At 36.9% G+C, this 24,227-nt stretch overlaps 4 protein-coding genes, 1 long non-coding RNA gene and 2 pseudogenes across 5 annotated transcripts; 3 read left to right on the forward strand and 4 right to left on the reverse strand.

Annotated features, from left to right (window-relative positions):
- The first annotated feature begins 233 nt into the window (after positions 1-233).
- LOC126973356 (uncharacterized) lies at positions 234-7,802 on the forward strand. Its single transcript, XM_050820588.1, has 2 exons — positions 234-711; positions 6,884-7,802. Exons 1-2 carry the CDS (start codon positions 422-424, stop codon positions 7,767-7,769), a joined length of 1,176 nt encoding a protein of 391 aa, XP_050676545.1. The 5' UTR covers positions 234-421; the 3' UTR covers positions 7,770-7,802.
- Positions 729-7,898, reverse strand: LOC126973377 (uncharacterized). The gene is made up of 2 exons (XR_007731340.1): positions 7,793-7,898; positions 729-1,395 (listed from the first exon to the last, which is right to left on the reverse strand). It is a non-coding gene; the product is annotated as an uncharacterized LOC126973377 (long non-coding RNA).
- Positions 3,041-6,874, reverse strand: LOC126973349 (piggyBac transposable element-derived protein 4-like). The gene is made up of 2 exons (XM_050820577.1): positions 5,211-6,874; positions 3,041-4,914 (listed from the first exon to the last, which is right to left on the reverse strand). The coding sequence occupies exon 2, from the start codon at positions 4,909-4,911 to the stop codon at positions 3,172-3,174; it is 1,740 nt and encodes a 579-aa protein (XP_050676534.1). The 5' UTR covers positions 4,912-4,914; positions 5,211-6,874; the 3' UTR covers positions 3,041-3,171.
- A 5,913-nt stretch (positions 7,899-13,811) lies between the features above and the next one.
- On the forward strand, positions 13,812-16,371 carry LOC126973401 (uncharacterized). The gene is made up of 2 exons (XM_050820661.1): positions 13,812-14,122; positions 15,144-16,371. The coding sequence occupies exons 1-2, from the start codon at positions 13,812-13,814 to the stop codon at positions 16,051-16,053; spliced, it is 1,221 nt and encodes a 406-aa protein (XP_050676618.1). The 3' UTR covers positions 16,054-16,371.
- LOC126973421 (uncharacterized) lies at positions 14,117-16,396 on the reverse strand (annotated as a pseudogene).
- A 2,536-nt stretch (positions 16,397-18,932) lies between these two features.
- Positions 18,933-22,950, reverse strand: LOC126973402 (uncharacterized). Its single transcript, XM_050820662.1, has 2 exons — positions 22,532-22,950; positions 18,933-20,293 (listed from the first exon to the last, which is right to left on the reverse strand). The coding sequence occupies exons 1-2, from the start codon at positions 22,813-22,815 to the stop codon at positions 19,375-19,377; spliced, it is 1,203 nt and encodes a 400-aa protein (XP_050676619.1). The 5' UTR covers positions 22,816-22,950; the 3' UTR covers positions 18,933-19,374.
- On the forward strand, positions 20,289-21,783 carry LOC126973413 (uncharacterized; annotated as a pseudogene).
- Positions 22,951-24,227: the final 1,277 nt, after the last annotated feature.

The raw sequence follows: 24,227 nt of genomic DNA on the forward strand, positions 1-24,227 counted from the left end.
ATGTTCCGGGTCTCCGTGCGCGTTGATGATGATGTCCCAACGACCGACGAGGTTCTTTGATTCTTGCGGTTTAGCGGCTCGAAAACCACAGCTACTTTACATTCGGAAGATTTTATACCGACGAAAAGAAGCTACCGCGAGACTACTCGACTGCGCCAGTTATGTATCGGGCGTCAGGAATTAAGATTTTATAAAAAGCACTTTATTTAACTATATTTAATGTTACTCACAGGTAAATTGGAACAAGACTGAATAAACAATATTATAATTAAACTAAAGAAATGTAAAAGACAATGTGTGCGTCCACACTGAATGCGCGGTGACTGAGGCCTAGGCGGGTGCGACATGCGGGGGCGTGAGGTGGCCGCAGTGACGCGCGACCTTTCGAAGCGGCTAGACGTTTTATCAGGTGTTGCAAACCATGGACGACGATTTGGTATTTTTACTAGATACTAATCCTATCCTACGATGTGAGGTGCTCAACATGAGAGATGGTGTGCACGAAATAAATAAAAACAGAGAACAATGTGGTGAATTTTATAATTTGTATGAAAAAATGAGATTATATCCTACAAAATTTTTTGAGTACACTAGAATGCCCATATCGACATTTGACTACATTTTAAGTAAAATATCAGATAAAATAACCAAAGAAGATACAAACTTTCGCAAAAGTATTAGTCCTAAGGAGAAATTGTTTATAACTCTAAGGTAAGAATAAAACAAGATTTAAATAATTATAATTTTTTATTTATCTAGAAATTAATTCTGTCAGTTGTGTTAAAAGCTGTTGGTAATCATAAAGTTAATAATTATTGTAGTTTCCGGTAGAATACCCTCCTCTATAATTGTCCTCGAACCCCTGATGAGAAGAAAACTGCATCCTTTCTGTCTCATCTATTATGACTTGGGACATTTTATTTCGAATTCGTAACTTCTGTAATTCACTAAATTGCTTCATTTGAGGTAGGAGACTCATGAAAAAATGATAATCGTCACATTTCTCCAGCTGCTCATGAGTAGAGCTCATTTTCTGTTCTATTAGATAAATTTTTTTACGTTCGCATTCTATAAGCTCATCTCTATAATCTGAGGCAGTTTTGCGCTTTGGCGCATTTGAGCGACTGTTGGTTGATGAACCTGGACTAGTCACATTAGTGAATGTCTCCTCAGTATTATGAGAGGACTCGTTAATGGATTCCGAATCGCTATCATGCAGATTTCCCGTCATGGGTTCGGGTGTTATGTCATCGTTTATAAATTGCATAAGTTGAAAGTATGGCCAGGTACTCTCTATATCGTCACCACCGTCACCAGATCGCGGAGTAGGGAATTTCTTTTTTTCTTTTCGAAACTGATCACGAAGATTTTTCCACTTCTTGCGCAGTTGTTTTCCTGTAACAATAATAATATGTTTAACACGTTCATTACCACTACGATTTTCATGATGTCTTCTCAGATGCCGCCTACATTTTCCGGTGGACTCACCAGGTGAGTCGCCGGCACTGCTATATAAATTGAATCGACTCGCCACGCGAGTTCACTGGCACTACTTATGGTAAATTCTATGTTTTGTTATTTTTGTGGCCGTCACAGTGTACAACGCAATTAAAAAGTGTTTTAGGACTTGTCTTTTTTCTTTAAAAAGTGTTTTAGCTTGTAAAAATGGCAAAAAACTCTTCGGATAAAAAAAAAGGTAAGTGTGTTTCGTAATTTAAGCAGTGGTTGTCAATCTTTTTAACTGTGGTTACTGTTAAGGTTATATTTTGAATTTTGTAATATGTACTTGTAAATAGACAATTTTACCCTGAAATACGGGCTCTCAGTTTTAAGAATATTGTATCAGATTAAAATATATAATTTTTATTGCGAATTTAATTGATAACAATTAAAAAAAATCGTTTTTGAAAACGTTTAAAATCTGTCGAATTAAAATTAAATGATAACTTATTAATATGCAATAATTATAGTGTCTTTAAATGAAACAACATTTTTATTACGTTCGTTTGTTAAGAAGTGCCTGATATTTTTTTAGCGCGGTTTGTGGCAGAAACGGAGCCTTACGACGACGATTTAACTCAGATGGAGGAGGAGAGACCTACAAAGCGACCATGCATAGAAGGTAACGTGTTTGTTTTGTTATTGATTATTTTCATTTTACTTATCTTAACAACGTTTTACCAGGTGGTAGGCCTTTTATGCTAGGTACGACTACCTGTGGTGGACACCAGCAGTGCCAGATATTCAGCCGCCAAATAGTAATGCTCTGTTCCTGTTTGAATGGCACTGTAGCTAGTGAAATAACTGGGCACATGAGACTCAAGAACTGACTTCTCACATTGATGAGCGCAGTGCAGTGCATCCAATGACTGTAAATCAAAGCAATGGGTAGCACTGCAACTGTTATGAGCTGGCATGACGCTTACCATCGTGTGAATGTCCAGCACGTCTCATCACTTGTTTACATAAAAAACATGTAATATTTAAAAGCTGCTTTATTCCTATTTTTATTTTATTTTAGGAAATCTCCAAAATTACACTGAAGACAACTCGATGAAGGTTCTGTTTGAAAATGATTCTCAAGACTGGGATGACGACAATAATAACTATCAAACATGTGACATTTCAACAAATACGAAAAACTTAAATCTTACTGACAGCAGCACTCAAACTAATACTACAGGTGATAATTCTAAGTATATAGAAATGGCCAACGAAAGCTTTGGCATTTTTATTGGACGTGAACTTGCCAATGTGCCAATGTTTAAAAGGCGCTTTGTTATGTATCAGATTATTAGACTGATTGAAAACAATTCATAAATTAATAATTAAGGTCTCTGATAATTGGGTTGAAAGTTATGTAATGATAGAAACGCAAAAGAATCTATGAATGATTATTAATAAATACTATCAATATATTGATTAGTTTTACTTATTAATTTAATCCACAAGACTGAGTCTAAATGCTGCTATGTTAATGAATAATAATTTGTGATATTGTGTTTGTTAAGTGGTGGAAATTAGTTAAGTAAATAAAACATTATGTAAATCAACTTTTATTTTTATAACACAAAACAATTTAAATCAACATTTTTAGGCAACACAAAAATTTTTAGTACGATCTTAAAGGCTTTTACTAGTAAGTGATGCTAGTGGATGGTATAAATGCTCTTAATATTTATGGTGCGGTCTAAAACACTCAATACACAATCCTGGCTGACCTGGGCAATCTTCGCATGCGAATGCAGTTTGAACCCTTTTTTTTAATGTGCGCCAACATTGATTACAACGCCTTCTCTTTGTTTTGCCGTGGGTATCTTTTGGTAGTTTCATAATACAATGAATTTTATTCATTAAAGGCCTTTGTAATGTGGGAGGCAAATGAGGTTCTATTATTGACTTAATTACACTTAAGCGGAAATCATACAATGTTAATTTTTTTGAATTGTATTTGTTATATAATAAAAAGGAGTTGACCAATAGAATTTGCATAACATGTATGATTACCTTTTTATACCATCGCAACGATTTGTGCTCGCATGAATAATAAGACAACATTTGGTCATGTCGATCGATTGCTTTCATACATTTATTGTATTTAATAACCATTTGTGGCTTTAATTTCAAAGTACCCCGTCGATTTCGCGTGAGTTCTAAATCCCCATTATATTTACTTGATATAGCCCTTATTTCTCTTTGGTCTATCCATTTTAATACACAAACATTATTCTTGTGAACAATGCATAGTTCTCCTTTTTTTAATTTCGCGGATTCAATTTCTTTTGGATTATTTTTTCTCTTCTGACGAAGCGTACCTGTGCAAAAGGTTTTATTAGAAAATAATTTTTCAACTAAACTGACGCTTGTATAATAATTGTCTACGAACAAATGATGTCCTACATTAATAAAATCATGAAGCAAGTGGTCAACTACTTTTTGCACGTGATTTTTGCCGCCTACGAGAGCATCAGATGCACCGCCGTATAAATGTAGTTTCATAATAACCCCGAGCTGGTCAGCCAGTGCGTAGAATTTTAGGCCGTATTTATGGCGCTTTCCCTTCATATATTGTCTAAATGACAATCGTCCCCGCCATAACATCATTGATTCGTCAATGGTAATTTTTTTTGTTGGATAATATAAAGATAATATTTTTTCATTAAAGTAATCGATTATATTTTTAACTTTATCATAACTGCACGTCACTTGTCCTACATACACACATAACATTCTCAAAATTAAAATAAATCGATTCCGTGACATTGCCCTTCCAAATATAGGTTGATCAAAATACGCATCGTTTTTCCAGTAGTCATTCAAGCGATTTATCTTTATAAATCCCATATGAAATATGAGACCGAAAAACAATTTCATTTCTTGACTGGTTACAGGCTTCCAAGATTTTTTTCTGCTTTTTGTGGCCGCGGTAGATTTTTTTTCTATTTCTCCATATTCATTGGAGCAGTCTTTAAGTAATTCCAGCAGATTAGAAGAACACAATGCGTCGAAATAATTAATAGGCTCATCACCAACATCTTCTTTCAGTCCGGGGGTCTTCAGGAATTGGAATTCGGTTATATTAGATGTCGGGTTTCCGGGAAACCATGCTTCACCAGGCGTAACATAGTCTTCTTGAGCATTTTCATGTGCATTTTCGAAAAATTCGGGATCAGAGTCACCATCATTATCTGTCTCCAATTCATCCAATACATTTTCTGACAATATCCCCAATAATTCAGAATCCGTGATTGGATATTGAGGTGAATGGATAAGTAAATTTGTTTCTTCTCTGTTTGGTTCTTCGATAAACGAATCCATAACTGCGAGTGTCTCCTCGATGTGGAGGGTATTCCAAGCAGGATCGTCCCAGGAATGAGAAGTTCCAGGTACTGGGTTGTCGTAAGAATCCATAACCTTGGAACAAAACATTAATTTGTACTACTTTAATAAACTTTTTTAACATTATGAAACAAACAAATCAATGAATCTCTCTGGCTTATACAGGTTAGCCGGAAGATTGACGTCCAAAGAAAAAAATTAGGTCCCCCGTTTCACGCGGTCTTGAATCACCCCATGTAAGTTTTGCACAGTTTTAAGGCCTACTTAGGAATCATGAAATGACGTTAAATCAAGGAAAGATTTAGATAGAGTTACACTCTGATAAAGTAGACTTTCCATTTAATAAATAAACCAAAATGGAGAGTACTCACCGATTTTCAAAATTCCAGCTGTGGCAACTTAAGGTAGACACGAGAACACTCAAAGTCCAGTAAACGTTTGCCAAAGTAGTTCAAACAGTATCTAACAGGTCCGGTAATCGTAAGCAAAGGTATAGTCGAAACAGCACTCAAACAAGTCCAGTAATCGCAAGCCAAGGTAATCAAAACACGGGAGTCCAGTAAATGTAAGCCAGGTCACTAAAGTAGAGAACAGATAAACGCATGCGATGACGAAAGGGTCGTACAGAGCACTGAAATTGAATATTTAGTTGCAAGTGCATTCTTGGAGTGCGATTTAACATTAGCCAATGAGAGCTTCGCAAAAAACAATGTTATCAGTGCTTTTGTTCTTCAAAAACAGCGGCGCGCTGTTGTTTTTTTGCCAGCAGCTTTATCAATGCCGACCCTTTATAAAAAAACATTTTCAACCCTTTGCAAAGCCACAAGATTTATGTGATCTCAAATATTATGATAACTCTGTATTTCTTAAGCTTGTTTTTTATTCTAATGAAACTAAGATGGAATCTCTATAACTCGAACCTCGTTAAGTCGAAAAGAATTGCCATTCCCTTCCACTGAACCCCTAGATACGCGATATCTTAAATTATTAAGACTATATAACTTGAACAAAATGTTATTTCCCTACGAAGTATTTATATATTATATATTCTTACTTGGCTTAATAACAGGGTAAAAAATTAAATCTATCTTAAAATTACAATTAAATTAAAAACTATATTATTACTTATATAAAACATTGTGTATAAAAAATCTATTTAACTAAATTTATAAGGAAAGGAAAAATAAAGGAAAATAAACTAGATATAAAAGGCAGCATCCAAATTGCTGTCGCCGGGCCGTATAAGGCTGGCAACGAAGTATTGATAGTACATATTTATGTAATACTCTATAACTCGAATTTCTAAAAGGAGACTCCGTAAGTCGTAGTTAGTACAATATAATGACGTCTTACTTGGAATTCCCCGAAATAATAGCAATAAAATCCAAAATGAATGTTCGGGTTCGGGGCTTCTAATCTATTGTTTTTGTCTTATACACGTGCAATGAATGAAAACAATCATAAAACTTTATAAGTAACACAGCTGTGTTATGTTTGTTCCTTGTCGACACGATTACTTTTAACGGAGCTTGTCCGTCAGTATTAATTTTTAAGTCGAAGTTTCAGCGCATTTAAATCATATGTATCTCGAAGTTCTTGGTAAGTCGATAACTCGTTCGAAATTGTTAGCATTTCCCTTAACATTCGAGTTATTAAGATTCCACTGTAGTTTGTGGTATATTGGTTCCATATCACAAGTATGTAGGTAGTCCTTGCTACTATGTTGACGTCGCGACATATTTACTTTAAAAGGTTGAGGATCTATGGCAGCGAACTCGCCTAGCGAGTTCAAGGCATTGCAGAATAGTTTTTTTCCATTCAAATATAAACGGGGTCTCCGCACCCGGCCCACCTCGTAAATCTTTAGTTTAGCATATATTTAGTCTAAACTATAATTTTGAGCAGAAAATACGGATGCATTTTCGAAATATTGGTGAAAAACACTGAACTCGCCAGGCGAGTCGTCGGCACTGGAATAAAATTTACGTGAACTCGCCGGGCGAGTCGGTGGCACTGAACGTGTTAATTCACGTTTATTTTTCAGGTTTCTGTCAACTGGAACTCCGTTTAGAGCACTGGCTTACAGTTTTCGTATGGGGAAAAGTACCCTTGCATCAATAGTTCACGAAACATGCCGTGTTTTATGGACTGAGTTAGTTCCTATTCACATGCCGATACCTACTGAACAACGTCTGAAAGCTATTGCAGAAGATTTTGAAGCTACCTGGAATTTCCCCCACTGCATCGGAGCAATTGATGGGAAACATTGCGAGATAAAAAAACCACCTAAAAGTGGTTCGGCACATTGGAGCTATAAAAAAAGAAATACAATTGTTATGCCAGCTGTAGCTGACGCAAAAAGGAGATTTATAGCAGTTGAAGTTGGCGGTCGAGGCAAGCAAAGTGATGGTGGTACTTTCGTTGCATCAAAACTATACAAACTTATAGAACAAAATAAATACAAAGTTCCTATGCCAAAGAGACTTGCAAATTCTGATGTCGTTGTATCCTTCGTCCTAGTGGGTGATGAAGCATATCCGTTGAAACATTATTTAATGCGTCCTTATCCCGAGCGAGTACTTAATAACGAAAGAAAAAATTTTAATATAAGATTGTCTACCGCTAGACAAACAATCGAGTGCGCATTTGGCATTTTAACATGTAAATGGAGAATATTACTAAAACCTATCGAAACTAACAGGAAAAATGCCTTGTCTATAATAAAAGCTGTGTGTATATTGCACAATGTTGTAATGGATTTAAACGTCGATGTCGATCTGGATATTGATCATATGCTGTCTAACCCGCCAATAAATGAAAATCAAAATTATCAGAGAAACCTCGGAGTAAATAATAATCCATCACGAAGAGCAAAAAATGTTAGGATAAAATTCACAAATTATTTCTGGGAACAGTTTTTAAGAATGTAATAAATATATAATATTAAACTTACCTTCACTTTCAGGAAATTGTTCTTTTATTTCTTTCCACAACTTTCTTGTAATACTGCGGTTATTGTGGTGTACATGTTTACTTTGCCATATAGGTGGTTTAGATTGAATTGCACTTATAAACAGTTCAGTATTCAACGCCATTTTACAAAAACGTGTAATTAAATGAAACCAAATAATAAGCAGACGCGCAAACGCCGAGCGACAAGACCGGACTGGTTTGATATCCCCGCCACCCGCGCTTTAAATCGCATGTTGGCTAGGCCCGTAGTGTGGCCAGAAAACGCGGACACGAACGTTTGAAAACAACGCGCGCTGTCTCGCTCGAGCCCATCGCGCTAGGCTTCCGCCTAAGTCACTGCACTATGGACACAAAGGCGCGTTTCTTGTGTTTGATAATTCGCACCCGTCGTCGCAACCGCGCTAGGCTCGCAGTCTGGACGCACACAATGGGTGCTCGATCAGCACTACGTCGAGGTACGGGGTAGCAATGTATGCAGGTTTAGCCGTGTTGTGCCTGCGTAACTACTGCTAAGAAACTTATTGCCAGTGTTCAATAATTATTTACTGCCTTATCATTTCACAGATTCTACCAAATACAATGAATGGAAAGTGATACAACAAATAAGTTGTGTTTATTGAGATAAATAACTACAAAATGTATAGAGTAGGTATTTTTGCTCTAGCAAGGGATTTCAAATAGCCATTGTTTGCTACCAACTCGAGCTGTCTCTACCAACCGCTCGAGCAGTTGAATTTCTACCGCAGTCTAGTCATGGATTCTGACGAGGAAGCACTGCTTTTGCTGCTTCTGCTCAAGCGAAAACGACGGCGGCGACGTCAAAAGAGAAAATTTTGGGTTCATCCAATTTTGGAATTAAAAGAACAACATGGACAATTCCATCATTTGTTTATGGAACTTAGAAGTGATGAAGAAAAATTGATCAACTATTTTAGGATGTCAGTGTCTTCGTTTGATGAAATGAATAATATACTAAGGTCTAAAATTAAACGTGAAGACACAATCATGAGGAGAAGTATCCAAGCAGAAGAAACACTAGCAGTAACATTGAGGTTCGAAAAAAGAAAAATAAAAACATTGCAAGAATAAGGTTTATCATCGGTGTGTATTATTATATGTTTCTTCATATCATTAGATCCGCTGAAACTCTTACCACAAACATTGCACGAGTAAGGTTTGTCGCCGGTATGTCTGCCGGTATGGGTGGTCTTTTATGCGTGTTAAAATTACTAGAATCATTGAATCTCATACCACAATCATAACATGAAAATGGTTTTTCACCAGTGTGTACCCTATTATATCTCTTCAAATAAAATTATTTTTCGATAATACTTCTAGCAGTATGTAATAGTAATTATATATTCACTTTCGTGGATATAGGCTCGTATGGAAGGCACGCTGACTCGACTATTTTCGAAGAGAGTTGTCTATATAAAATGTTACAAGAAAAAAAGTTCAATATACCTCCACCTTCTGCAATATCGCATAATGGACCTGTATTACCGAATGTGTTTATTGGGGATAAAGCATTCAGCTTGCAGGAAAATTTAATGCGTCCATATGGTGGCAAGAATTTACCAGAGAAAAAAAAAATTTTTTAAGTATCGGTTATCACGTGCTAGGCGATATATTGAATACACGTTTGGCATTTTAGCTAATAAATGGCGGATCTTCCATAGACCACTTAACCCTTAAATGCATGATTTTATGCATGATTTTATTTTTAGACCGAGAAAAAATTTATTTTGGAGCCATGAATATGCTGATTTAGGGAAAAATAATAAAAAAAATAGTTTTTTTTATTTTCATAGCTATTTTTATTAAAAACCATTTGTTGCAGAACTACAACACTATGCACTCACTAGACAATAACTACATATGAAAATTTTTAAAACAATTTTTGGTTGTGGTAAGACAAAGAGCTACTCCACACTTCTCACACCTGTTTTGCGTGTATCCCTTGCATCCAGGCATTTTGCATCTGCTGCGAACACAATTACCAGGCCAGTGACCAACATTATCAGTCCTTATGTCCTTAGGAGGAATATGTTGAGCTGGTCCTCTCCTTTTTTTTGCTTGTATTTCCATTTCAACACTGTTGCTGGTACTTGGCCTTCCTCTTTTGTTGCAGAGTTCAAATGAGTTATTTACTTTGGCTAATACCTCAGCTAGTTCCAGTCTATAGTTAGTTACATAGGTTTAGAACTGATGAATTGGCTTCAGTTGTTTTTAAATTTTTATACACAAGCCAAGAATTTATTACCGTCATGTCCGATAAGTGGTAAAAGATACGAAGATACCACTTTCGGCTTCTCGTTGCAATTCGGTACCTCCCAATAAAGCTATCCATTAGGTCCACTCTGCCCATATGGGCATTATATTCCTTTATTATATGTGGGCATGAAATTTTAATTCTAGTCTTATTTGCCTTGTCAAATCTTTCTACTTGGCCCACAGGTTCAGCTCCAACATATGAAGATAGAAAAGTTACAACTTTATTGTCCTTCCAAGTAACTGCTGTCAAATCAATACCGTCAAATTCAGTCATCTGCTCTTCATAAGTTCCACGAGGAACAGATTTCTTCATCATTGTTTTTTTGTCCGGCAGTTTGCAGTTCACTAGCCTGTTAGATTGCACAGTACCTAGGCTATAGATTCCTTGTTTGGCAAGATAGGTAACTAAAGGTACAGAGGTGTAAAAATTATCAAAATAAATTATATGATTTATATGCCTTGGGACACCTCTAGCAAGCCGGACTACAACATTTCCCACTGGCCCAAAATCTGGTTCATCTGGAAGCCGTTCATTCTCTTGGCCAGTATATATTTCAAATTTATGAGCATAACCTTTCACGCTGCACATCACATATAATATAAACCCCCACTTATGGGGCTTATTAGGTAAATACTGCTTCATGAAGTGTGCCACTTTTGTGGCACACATCTGTTCATCAATTGAGAGTTTTTGTTCCATAGGAACTAAAGCAAATTTCTCATTTAGATGGCTAATTATAGGCCTTATCTTATGGAGCCTATCATGTTGTGGGTGTTCCTTGGGTAAATGTTTCTCGTTATTGTTGAAATGTAGAAATCTACGAATAGTCTCAAATCGGTTGACAGTCATTATGTCCTTGATTGGTTGAAAACCTACAGTATTTGACCAGTATAGCCGTACATTGGGATATTTTATAACAGACATGTATATCAGTATCGCCATAAACTTTCTTAGCTCAGTTTCAGATAAATTTAATGGTTTAGTCACATTTTTTTGAACGGAATACAAATTAGACTCTTCCACAATCCTTTGAACTATTTCTGATGTAATAAAATGTGAAAAATACTATAGGGAGTACCAGTAGTAGCCTCATCCTTCAGTTCAGGTGGGTATGTAGTGTCTCCATGAAAAGCTGTCTGGTCAGAATTCAAAACAATTTTTTTTACCTTCCATACGAGTCCTCTCATAGTTGCTCGGCGACTAGCTTGACTTGTTGAGGGGAATGGAACCTGTGGCACTTGATCATTTGCTGTAGCTTCATTTATCAATGGCGGGTCTCCTGCCATGAATGGATCATTATCGGGGTCATCATTTTCCTCTTCTAATGGACTCTCAAGATCGTGAAGCAAATCGTCTCCATTTTCATAAAAATTCTCATTACCTTCTGTATCCGAGTCCTCAAGATCATCTTCCGAAATCTCTCCATCATTTATTAGAGCTAAATACTCTTCTATTTGCTTTTGATTCAAGTATGGCATCTGAAAACCAATAAAAGTGATAGTTAGTAACTAAACAGGGACATTTTCTAGTAAATGCATATTGTTGCAGATTTACAACAACAAAATAAACAAAATTTCCGAACACACCAAAAGTTTTTTTTATAACTTATAAATTGTACTGAAAAGAAGATGAATTATTACGTAAAATAACTAATTTTGTTTGAACGTACCTTCGAAAACCAAATAATTACACTGCAAAGCAAATACACAATTTTCATCCGCTCCAAAATTACGATCGGCTTTGATTTGTCAAAATCAATTTAAATTTGACAGTCGTGAAGAAAAAAAGTGTGTTGCCACTCGATTAAATATATCACCATGATAGTAATAATCCTGCAACAGCATGCATTGAACTCATACTAATAATTTTATGGTCGTTTGAATGGTATGTTGCAGTTTTACTACTTTATGCATTTAAGGGATAACGTCAGTGTTGATTTCGCAGTGGATATAGTAAAAGCATCATGTGTTCTTCACAACTACGTAAAACAACAAGATGGAAATAAATTTGAGGATACGTTTGAGGGTCTTCCTCACTCTATAGTACATTCAACCCAGCAAGTTCGCCCAGGTGGGCCTATGTTAACAACAATCCGTGAAGAATTTGCTAATTACTTTGTGAGCGAAGAAGGCAAACTAGATTGGCAATGGAACATGATATAAATCAATAAATATGTGTGTGACTTTATAATATGACACAAACTTAATAAATGTATGTGTAATAAAATGACTGACTTTTTTACTTACCGATTTTATTTTTTTCTTGATTTGTTTTTTCATCAAAGTTCTCAATAGCTTGGGCGCAAATAATTGCCCATGCATTCTTCTTTATTTTGCCGCTGTGCTCCTTAAGCTTATAGTTCCAAATAATTTCATGTGTTTTAATTGCACTTATAAGCGCATCACTATCGCACACACCCTCCATTTTCAAAGATCAGTCGACAAATGAGACGAGACAGAGAGACACTAGACGCCGCGAGGCCAGAAGAGAAGGGAGGGGGAGGTCATAGAGCTGTCGACTGCTCTAGAGCCGCCGACGGCTCGAGCAGTCAGTGTATGCCTCGCGACTGCTCGCGAGCGGTCGACAGCACGATGGAATTTCATCATATAGTTGACGGCTTGAAGCGGTCGCGACTGCTCGAGCAGTCGTGTGTACGGCAACGAATGAATGGCTATAGTTCACCGCGCAGTCGCGGCTTCAAGCAGTCGGTCATAACTAACGTGACCATTTATTTTTTGACTCTAAACGGGACATTGATGATTCAGGTCAATAAAAATAGAAACCGTTTATTTTTTTTTATTCACAAAAAAGTAAGTGTTTATACAGTTCGTCAGCTGAGTTATATTTATCAGAAGAACAAATTTGCTTTAGTATAGCTGGTGACGATTTCAAATAAGTATGAAATTCTTGGCAAGTTTTTTTAATATTCACTTTAGTTATCAACATCGCCTTTAGAACTGAAATTTGTAACTGGGTTTTCTCAGATGTCCACAATTTGTTCATCATAGAAAATACTCTTTCTACTGGTGCATTTGTAGCAGGTAAACATAAAATATATTCAATTAATATAGAAAAGTTTTCATGCTGTAGATTGTTAGCGTGAAAGTGTTTGAATACTTCCACCCAACGAGTTTCCGCGGAAACATTTACATTGTTCCATTCGGATACTTTTTGCAAAGTAATATATTTAGAAATCAATGAAAATTCATCAAAATCCTCTGTGTCCTTATTGCAGTCAATATATTCCTTTTCAATTAATATGTCGAGACATTTTTGAACGTCTTCCCATTCAGGGACCTTTTTTAAATCTGCCCAATAAAATATCTCCATTTCTTTGGTAAGAAAGCAAGTCCACTGCTTGTTTTATAAAATTCTGTAGCTGTCCTTTTCACAAACTCTTCATCTATATCAGTACTATTTTTTTTCAATTTCACCATGAATTGACGGACCGTAAGGGTCCGTTCACACAGACCGGCTCGGAGAGCATCGGCCTGCTTTTTTCTTTTCACACAGACCGGGTCGTATACGCTTGGAATTGGCCGGAGCGGAGCCGCCAACTATTTCACATCGACCGGCTGGAAGAGATCTGAAAGCGGGTGCGGTTGGATGTGCTCGGAGCCGGTCGGATGCGCTCGGAGTCGGGTGGATACACTACAAAGGCAGTGCCAGTATTCCGCGCAGTCTAAGTTTTGTTTTCGGTGTGTTAACGTGTGCTTTTCGAAACATGGATTTAGATAGCTCCGACGAAGAAATATATTTGTTAGCAAGATTACTTGAAATAGAACATAGGAAACGTAAGCGCAAGCGGAAACAAATATGGGTAAAACATATTTGGAAAAACAGACTAATCCATGGGGAGTTTCACACCATTTTCGAGGAATTGAAGAGAGATAGCCTAAAATTTTATGAGTATTATCGTATGGAATATTGGCAATTTTTGAAATTGACAGATTTGTTAAGAGTACATATAACAAAAAAGACTACAAATTATCGTTGCACCATTACAGCCGAAGAAAGGTTAACGGTAACTTTAAGGTAAATAAAAAACAATTATTTATACTAATCATGTTATTTAGATCACAAAATCACAGCCCTCCATTTATTAAGCATTGTTTACGTTAATGAAATGTAAATTACTTATACTAATCATGTTAAATAACACAAACATCTAAATAGATCACAAAATCACAGCCCTCCATTTATTAAGCATTATTTACGTTAATGAAATGTAATTAAATAGTACAGATTTGTGTGTGTTTAATTATTATTATTATAATTATTATTGTTTTTGATTGTTTATTATTTTGTATTTTGTGTGCTGGTATTGTACCCGTAAGTAGTCTGATCTGGATAGTTTTGAGGAATATAGGTTTCGTTTGACACTAGGTAAGTAGATTGATTAGTCGATGGCGGTGAATTTATAGACAAAGAATAATTCAAATCTGTACTATTTTCATACAGACTTAATTCAGCTTCATTAACAATGTTAAACACGCGCCTTTTAATTCGTGCTTGGACTTCTTTTGGGAATGTTTCCACTGTATCTGACATAGACAAAAAAAATTACGTAATGCCTTGTCACGGGGTGTAGTATTTCTTTTTTCTTCAAGATACTCTTCGAAAACCGTAGCAACATCTTTGCTTAAGCGTGGTCTCTTTTTCGAGCCAGAAGTACTTGCAAGCGATTCAACTTCAGAATGGTCAGAACGTTTAGATGATGTCGATGGTGGTGGTATTGGTGTGCCAGGCTCTGAATCATCCGATGATAATGTTACATTAGATATTTGGTTTCGATTGCGAAAAAATGGTATTATAAAAGAAAGTTCTTTTTCAAATTTTATCAATTTGGACGTAGTTGCACCATCGCCACTCTTGCCTTTTCGGTTATAATAGGCTTTTCTGAAGTTATCTCGCAGTTTCTTCCAACGATCCTGGCACTGCGTCACTGGAAAGAACAGAAATGAAAAATTAATAACATAACTCTTTTTTATTTTATAGTTCGTTTTGGTACGGCAGTCTTATATTTCTATTTTGTGTGTTTGTTTTATTTTTACAGATTCCTCATCACTGGTTGCAGTTTCAAAAACTTGTCATTTAATTTTCGAATGGGAATTTCTACAGTTCATTCAATTATTCATGAGACAATCAGAGTAATTTGTGATGTTTTGATGCCCATAGTTATGCAGATGCCAGATGAAGAAATGTGGGAAAAGGTTTCACGTGATTTCTTTAATATTTGGAATTTTCCTAACTGTTTGGGCGCTATAGACGGAAAGCATGTCAATATACAGGCACCAGATAATAGTGGAAGCTTATACTATAATTATAAAAACTTTTTCAGTACAGTGTTACTAGCTGTGGTCGACGCGAAATACAGTTTTTTAATTGTTGATGTCGGATCATATGGTAAAAATAGCGACGGCGGAATTTTACAGAATTCAAAATTTTGGAAAAAACTCAACACCAATAAGTTAAAGCTGCCCCCAAATAAACCTCTACCTAGTACCACTGAAAGCTTACCACATGTTTTTATAGGAGACGAGGCATTTCCTTTGAGCAATAATATATTGCGGCCGTATCCAAGAGAACAAGCAAGAACAGAATTATCAAAAAAAGTATTTAATCTGCGTTTAAGCAGGGCAAGAAAAGTCGTAGAATGTGCATTTGGAATGCTAACTCAAAGATTTGAAATTTATCAAAAACGAATGAAAATTCAGCCGAAGTACTGTGATTTAATTATATTAGCAACTACATGTTTACATAATTTTTTAATAGAAAATCGGACGCCAGGACAAGAGAATGAATTTCACAGCAATATAAATTTATTAACAGCAATAACAGACAATAATAATGAAAACAGTTCTAATAGCGACGCAGTTCTAACCACAAGGAATAAATTTAAGGATTATTTTTCATCAAGTGGTGCTTTAGATTGGCAAGATCAAGTGGCTACGCGAGTTTCTTAAGTTATATTTAATAAAAATTGTCTACTACATAAGTATATTCTAACGATCAGATACTCAAACGAGTTTTTAAAGTAAGGGCGCATTTAAACTCATGTTATTCCTATTTTGACTTTGAATCTAACACGTCGCAGCACGAGTTTAAGAAGCCCTTGCTTTAAAATTCGTTTGAGTATCTGGGGGTAGGTGTAAAACAATGAAAACCTTACTTACCACTTATTCCGAGACATTTGCTAATTTCCTCCCATGCATTGTCTTTCATTATCCGATCGCTATATGATGGCTTGGTTATGTCAAATAAACACTCATATTTTGACACGAGTATTATTAATTTTTCATCATTCATCTTTTCGTACAAGTACGCACAAATGTTGCTATCAAAATGGCAGTCGGCGCGGCCGCAGCGGGCACGCAATCGGAGCCCATCGGCTGCGCGAGCGAGAAAGAGCACGCAATCGGAGCCGACAGGCTGCGCAAGCGAGAAAGAGCACGCAATCAGAGCCGATCGGCTGCGCGAGCGAGAAAGAGCACGCAAGCGGAGCCGGTCGGCTCCTTTTATTACTTCACACGAAGCGCGTTCAGGCATTTTTAATGACAAAAAAGGTGCAAATGCAAAAATAAACTTTACTACAATCACTCAAAACACTGTTTCCAACATGATAAAAATCTGCTCTCCTCTCCGAGCCGGTCTGTGTGAACGGACCCTAAATGGAATAAATTGATTGGTCTGTTTCTGAGTCAAATTGTCTTTTAGTTGATTGACTTCTTTTGCCGCTTCAATTGCCGATACAGTCTGGCCTGTCAAGTTTTAATACAGCTTGATGAAAACTTGCTGACTGAGCATATAAAAAATAAAGCCACAATTCAGATGTGGGATCTTCAAAAAAGTTTTTTAGCATCAGGGGACATTTTTCAATACTTAAAAAGTAGTTTTTTAATATATTGGCGGAATTAACACTAATAATTTGTATACTTATGGATTTCCGCAAAGTAACGCCTAATTCAATAAATTTAGTTTTTTAATGGCTGATACATTTTTAAAACCCTTTCCAAGGCAGGCATAAGAGCAAGCCACCTGGTTTTGCTATAGCCGAGCATTTCTTGATATTCCATTCCAGTTTCGGTGCAAAACTGCTTTAGAGCTTCAACTCGAATCGTGTAAATATAAAAAAATTAATATATTTTCACAATAATACTTTCATAATCTAAAGGTAGCCCGTCTGCAGCAGATTTTATTGCATTGTGAATTACATGGGCGCCACATCCAATGCCTATTAATGGCTTTTTTAAAAATGATTGCAATTTCGTTAACACATTGTTAGTTCCTCGTTTAGCCGGGCCGCCAAAATTGACATTGGCATTGTTCCCACAAAATGCCAAAACTTTTGCTGTCAAATTATTATCGGTCAACACTTGGTTTAAATCATTGACAATGATATCAGATGTCTCACCTGGTTGGTCTTGGAGATCTAAAATTTTGACTTGCACTCCTACGTAAGGTTGAAAAAATCGCACTACAATTGGGTATATTTTCTTGTTACCGTGGTTTGAAGCGTCGTTTAGTATTGTAATACAGTTGGACTTATCAAGATCGTTTTTTAATTCTATCATCGCTGCAGGCGCCAAAACATTTACAATAATAGCTTCTGATTTCGTACGCGCGCATGTAAATTTGGGATCAAAACATGATTGAATCAATTTCGATGCACAGTCATTAGAGCGAAAACTGTGGTTTTCTTGTATCGTGTGATAAGCCCAGACGCCTTCTGCCGCGGCGGTATCCAAATCCTCTGAAGTTGATGCATCCGTTTTCTTGAAAAACTTTAACATCGAAGAACTCGAAGCGGCGGCACGATCGGCATTTTTATGTTTTTCAGACTTTAAATGCTGTTCAATATCACCGGCACCACTGTGGGAAACACTAAATTCTGTACGACACTTTTCGCATCTGACATCTGACGGAGTATTTATTTGCTTGATAAACGGATATTTTGCTTGTAAGCTAATATTGAACGAACACTTGCGTTTCGGCATTTTAACTTATGCTTGAATCCAAAACAAAAGATCTCTACACGGCATCTACAAACTCGTGTCTCATGTAGACTACAACTATTAACAGTAACAAGAAACTAATAACAACAAATAACGAGAAGTCGTAGATATGCGAGAATAAAATCTGCCAAACACAAGTCAACAAGGTGCGCGCGAATCGCGCGATGACGTCTTGGCCAATCACGTCTTCTTAGGTCGCGTTGACGCGCGGTCTCGCTCTCTCACACCGCTCGTTCGCGTCCGGCAAATGCGGCGGCCGTCCGCTGGCTCGACTTACTACGCAAGTTTTCGCGCGATTTCCGAAAACGGGACAATTTTGCGTCCCAGAGTTCATTACGGGGACACCGGGACTCGTAATTATAAAAAGGGACAGTCCCGTTCAAAACGGGACACCTGGTCACGTTAGTCATAACTGCTTGTAGCAGTCCGTGTACGGCTGGCCTAACTGTCCATCAGGAGTGGCCCTGCACCGATACAGCGGCACAGACATCTCTTGGTCAGACATTATTGTTGGAAATATGTTAGTTTCTGTAAAAATAATGAAATGTGTTTTATTTGTGCTCGGTAAAAAAAATGATAACCTCTTTTTTTTAAATCGGGAAAAATACTTCATCTGAAAATGAATAACACCCCATATCCAGACACTCAGCCCCACTCTCTTCTGACACTCTCAATCACAAACACAAACACTCAAGATGATAAATTTATATGTGTGCGACCATTTTGAGAGGCCTCGCATTTAGGGCGCTTTTAGTGTCACGCGGATTTGCTCACGCACGCGGGATTGGCCCGCATGCGTAGCATCCGCAAAGAACAATTTCATATAGGTATCTATTGTAAAGCGTGATATACGCACGCGGGACGCGGGGCGCTGTGCGGGGCGCCACCCCGGTGCGGGGTATCCGCATGCGTAAGCACTGCCTACAACTTCAGTGCCCATTTTAGAGTCGAACGGGGCGCACGCGCCGTATTGTACTGCCGAAATGAAAATCGATACAGAGCGAGTAATCATTGAAGTTCATCTGCGGCCCGTTTTGTGGGATAAACGCAATGAATTATACAAAAACAGGGACGCGAGAGAGGCTGCATGGAGAGATATTTTGAAGGAATTGGCACCTAACTACGAAAATTTGAGCGAAGAGGAAAGAAAAGAGGCGGGTATGTGTTTGGTTTATTATTTTATTTATACAAGCATCATTACTTTATTAATATAAGCATAATTATTTAATTCACAAATAACATCAAAAACCTTCTAAAACCTTTTGAGTTTAGTTAATTAATTATATATCGGTGTTGCCAGGAGACTTTTCCTTCATTGATAAAGTAATCTGCAAATATATCTCTGATATTACTTGCCGACGTATTACTACTTTCAGTCTGCTGCCTGGGTAGTGGTCCCGTAAAACCATTTGTGACAAATGTATGGCTGACCATGTATCCATCCCGTTTCCTTATGAAATTGTGAAGTACACATGCCGTCTTGACTATTAATTGTGCTAGATCTAACTTGACAGTCATGGATCTGTGAAATATTCTAAATTTATTTGACATAATTCCAAAAGTGCATTCTATGTACCTTCTAGCTCTGGACAGACGGTAATTAAATATTTTCTTTTTGTAAGGTAAATTATCACGAGCATAAGGCCGCATCACATGTGATGATAAACCAAATGCCTCGTCTCCCACTATCACGAACGGCAACTTTGCTCTTACACTAGATGGATAAGCTACTTCGGGGCAAATAATAGGCAACTCTTGCGGGTCAGGGATACCCAACGTGTTACTTTCCAGTTTCGTATACAAATGACTCCTTCTAAAGATGGTTGAATCGGCGTTACTTCCACTGGTACCGACATTAATATATGTAAAATTATAATCAGCATCACACATTGCGAGGAGCACTACAGAATAATATTTCTTATAATTAAAATATAGTGATCCACTGTGCGGCGGTCGAATCACTCTTATATGTTTTCCATCAATAGCACCCAAGCAATTAGGAAAATTTGTATATGTGAGAAATCCCTCTGCGATTTCTTTCCATTTGATCCCATTAAGCTGTGGAATACATTCAGACTTTAGTTCAATCCATATTATGTAACAAACTTGTCTTACTATTTCGCTAATTGTTGCAATTCCAATCACGTAGGAATAGTGTAGATCAGTGAATGTATTACCAGTTGCCAAATATCTGAAAACAAAAACAATATATTAATAATATTATGATTATATAATATATTAATAATGCTGACATCAGACATAAGACGGCATGCACCGCTCGAATTTTACTTCAGAAGAAAAATAAATACCCTTAAGGTGAAAGGGCACGGAAGTAGCTAGCGCTAGAAGTTTTTAATTCGTTTTAACTACAGTACTGTAGCTACGTTAGATTTCTATCATTTGCCGAAAATTTTATCATAGGGGGGTATTTATGCAGTTATGATTTCATATGAAATGTTCGAAGTATAGTTATGTATCTCATATCTGCTAAAAGTGGCCACTTTTAGCAGATTTGAGATACATAACTGTGCTGTTAATATTTTATAAGAAATCTCCTCTGTATAAATTAACCCCTATGGTAAAATTTCCGACAAATGAAAGGAATCTAATGAAGCTAATTTTTGTTAAAACAAATTAAAAACTTACAGCGCTAGTGACTTCCGGAAGTTTTCACCTTAATATTGATGATGGCAAATTTTATTGGTACTGGTTTTGGGTAACTTGATCTGAAACTGTGTGTACTTTTGCCAACTACTTATTATATTTTGTCATTTCAGACAAGAAAATACAACAACGCTGGCGAACAGCAAGGGACACTTACCAGAAAGACAAGATATCTGAAAAAAATCAGCCATCCGGCTCTGGGAGTAAGAAGAAGAAGAAATATTCTTACTATGACATTTTGACTTTCTTAGACAGTACAACGGAAACTGCCGGAGAAGAGTCACTCTGTGAAGAAATGTCTGAACAAAGTAATTTAGAAACACCTAATGAGTCCACGCAACTAGGTACTTCACGTCAAGAAAGTTCTCAACTAACATCACAACGTAATTTAGAAACACGTAATGAGTCCACGCAACCAGGTACTTCACGTCAAGAAAGTTCTCACCCAACATTAAAACAAAAACAAGTAAAATCTAAAAAGCAAGCACCATCCGAATTTGAGGCACAGTTATTAGAATGCTTAAAGTCTAAGCAAAACTGGAGCTGGAAAGTGAGGATTTGGCTTTCTTTCAGTCTCTGCAGCCTTCATTAAAAAGATTCACTAGATATCAAAAACTTATGTTCAGAACAAAAGTGTTAAATATAGTTATGGAAATGGAAAGTCAAACACAACCTGCATACTACAGCCCCATACCTACAACAAGTTCTAGTGCTTTTACTGAGCTTGACAGTTTGTCACCGATAAATCAAGATTACCAAACCAATAGTATAATCCAGGATACTTCCAGTCTTAACGACAATGCTATTAGTTCTGCTGCAGTGAATGATAATGAAACTCTTATTTCGACTGAAAGTCGCCTGTTTAATATCACGTCTTATGACATAATTTATAACCCAGCAACAACATCATCTACTGGCGAAAGTAATGTCAACGCTCAGGATACAAATTTACAAAGAAATGAATGATGTAAAATTTGATTTTTAATTTATGAATAAAACTCTTTTTATTAAAATGAGTACGATTAACTTTTTTTCTCCAGTTTCTCTCTAATTGTTTGTTTATTCATATGAGTGCGGTTGTACACACGGCACAGATCAAGTTACTCAAATCCAGTATAAGCGGGACTCCGACGGGTTACCTAAGTATGATAATGCGCAAGGTGCGAGTTCCATTTATACTGGTTTTGGGTAACTTGATCTGTGGCCATGTGTACTTTATCAGATAAAAAAAGGATTGTGTATGTAGTTGAAATCCCAAACCAATTAAGAACTTTTTTTGACTTCAAATTACTGTCATGTGCAAACCTATAACTTTATATAATTTTATAAGTCGCGTGTGATGAAAGGTAGGAATGATTCCACTTTAAAGGCGACATTTTATGAGTGAAATAATCTGATTTTATGAAATTTCAACAATTAATAACCAATGACGCATTACTTTACGATATTTCAAACAAACAATCATTATTATACCGTTTATTTAGACTGGATAATTACTAGAACATGTGTTGTATGATGTCTCAATAATTGACCACGATGGTCAACTACTGAAAATATCATTGATTTGATTTTTCTGTTTAACATTTTTGCAGTTGACCAGAGTACATGACCATATTTTTTTTGCACATGTAAATTTACACATGACAGTAATTTGAAATCAAAAAAGTCCTTTACTGGTTTGGGATTGGTACGTTTATCCTACCTGTTCAAATCCCTTTCCACTAAATCATAGCAAGAAATTAAATATTTAAAATTTAAAACTTACCTTAATGTAATAGCGAGCCTCTCAATCGGTTGTATTGTAATCCTTCGTAAACTGCTTTTTTGTAGCTTATTCTCAATTTTACACAACAGTTCATCAAAAGAACGAATGGACATTCGAAAGTAATTTTTAAATTTACGTTCACTATTTTGTAGTTTTCCAAAATGTGTAACAAACGCCCCAGCAAGAAGCCTATTTTCAAGAAAGGGATCAACATGTACTCTTGTCTTCTTGTTTCGTCGTTTGTAAAGTATGTAAGCGACACATATTCTTCTGACATTGATCATTTTTGAACACGTCTATACCGTTACGCAGCCCGTAGAAAACTGAAACTCATGCTGCGTATGATCCGCAGCGTGAAATTTTACGCATGCGGGCCAATCCCGCGTGCGTGAGCAAATCCGCGTGACACTAAAAGCGCCCTAAGAATCAATTTTATAAAAAAAACTATAGAATAATGGGACAAAATAACTACAGTAATGTATTTTACGATAGTTTTACAAGTAAAGTTATGATATTTCAATGTATTCTAATAAATAAAAACAATAAAAAATCATTAGACAAAGGAAACGATACTTCAGTCTCCATCTTTAGCCGTTACAAAATTTGAGTAGAGGCATTTTCAACAAATAAATATACCAACAAATACTATGTATTAGACTATTATAATTTATTATAAAAATAGCAACTTACTGATTATTAGGTAATAACTCCTCAAAGAACAATATTCGTGCACACTCTTGATAACGTCCGCTCGCTGCGCCGCCCGCGAAAAAGTGAACACAAAAATGCTATGGCCGTAAAGCTATGACGTCGAATATTGGTGGCCTTGAATCGTAACGGATCTAAATATGTATCGGACTTCACTCGTTCATAATTGCGTAGGTAAATAAACCATCTTGTACACCTAATAAGGGTGAAAACTAGGTGAGGTAAAAGAGTGCCTTGGGGCACTGCCGCTCTCATTGTTTTTTGAATTACCAGTGCCCGCGGGCACGTCCGATGCGGAAAGGCTAGTATGGTACTACTATTATAAAATTATTGTCTATCAACCTATCAAGTCGTTTACGTCGTCCTTCGAGCCGGATATGTTATTCTTTTCTATTATGTAACGCCCAATAGACATTGAGACCATGGTGCCGAGGAGGGATGTTATCCTCCAGCCAGACAGCAACCCACCTTTATACTCCCACTCTTTGTTATTCCAAATTATAGTTAAGTTGTCGATGCTCTTAATCTCCGCGTCAGCCACACACCTGGTTTTGTCATCTATCTCTCCCATGCGCCGTATGACGTACTTGACCATGTCTTTTGACAAGGAATGGTCGAACCTTTCCGCGTCCGCACACCCGTACCACTGGTATGAGGTAGATTGGAAATGCCCCAGTAATTCAGGGTTTGTTAACGGGGAGTCTCCGAGGAGACGGTTCCATCAATATGCCAAGTAAGATTGTCTAAGGTAAGAAGCCATGGGAGTTGTAATGATCTCGTGTGTCTTCTTCTCGTCCTCCTTAAGTGCCACTTTGCACACTTCGGGCTCCGCCGCCGCGCTGGTGTAGAGGTCATATTTACCAGGCGGTTCGAACTTTCTATTCTTGCCCATCATCCGGCTAAACGCCCAAGCCCACTTTGATCTGTACTCTGAACCGGCTATCTTTGCTTTTTTTGCGCCCCCGCTCGATCCCCCCCTTAAAGGGTC

This window comes from Leptidea sinapis, chromosome 29 (assembly GCF_905404315.1).
Source record: "Leptidea sinapis chromosome 29, ilLepSina1.1, whole genome shotgun sequence".
In the NCBI taxonomy this organism is placed as follows: domain Eukaryota; kingdom Metazoa; phylum Arthropoda; class Insecta; order Lepidoptera; family Pieridae; genus Leptidea; species Leptidea sinapis.

What these genes read in the sequence shown, in the direction of transcription:
- LOC126973349 (XM_050820577.1), bottom strand. Translation starts at nt 4,911, where the DNA reads ATGGATTCTTACGACAACCCAGTACCTGGAACTTCTCATTCCTGGGAC.
- LOC126973401 (XM_050820661.1), top strand. Translation starts at nt 13,812, where the DNA reads ATGGATTTAGATAGCTCCGACGAAGAAATATATTTGTTAGCAAGATTA. An exon ending in AGGTTAACGGTAACTTTAAG is followed by an intron (nt 14,123 to 15,143) that starts GTAAATAAAAAA and finishes TTATTTTTACAG; the next exon opens with ATTCCTCATCACTGGTTGCA.
- LOC126973356 (XM_050820588.1), top strand. Translation starts at nt 422, where the DNA reads ATGGACGACGATTTGGTATTTTTACTAGATACTAATCCTATCCTACGA. An exon ending in AAATTGTTTATAACTCTAAG is followed by an intron (nt 712 to 6,883) that starts GTAAGAATAAAA and finishes TTTATTTTTCAG; the next exon opens with GTTTCTGTCAACTGGAACTC.
- LOC126973402 (XM_050820662.1), bottom strand. Translation starts at nt 22,815, where the DNA reads ATGATCAATGTCAGAAGAATATGTGTCGCTTACATACTTTACAAACGA. An exon ending in AGGCTCGCTATTACATTAAG is followed by an intron (nt 20,294 to 22,531) that starts GTAAGTTTTAAA and finishes TTTTGTTTTCAG; the next exon opens with ATATTTGGCAACTGGTAATA.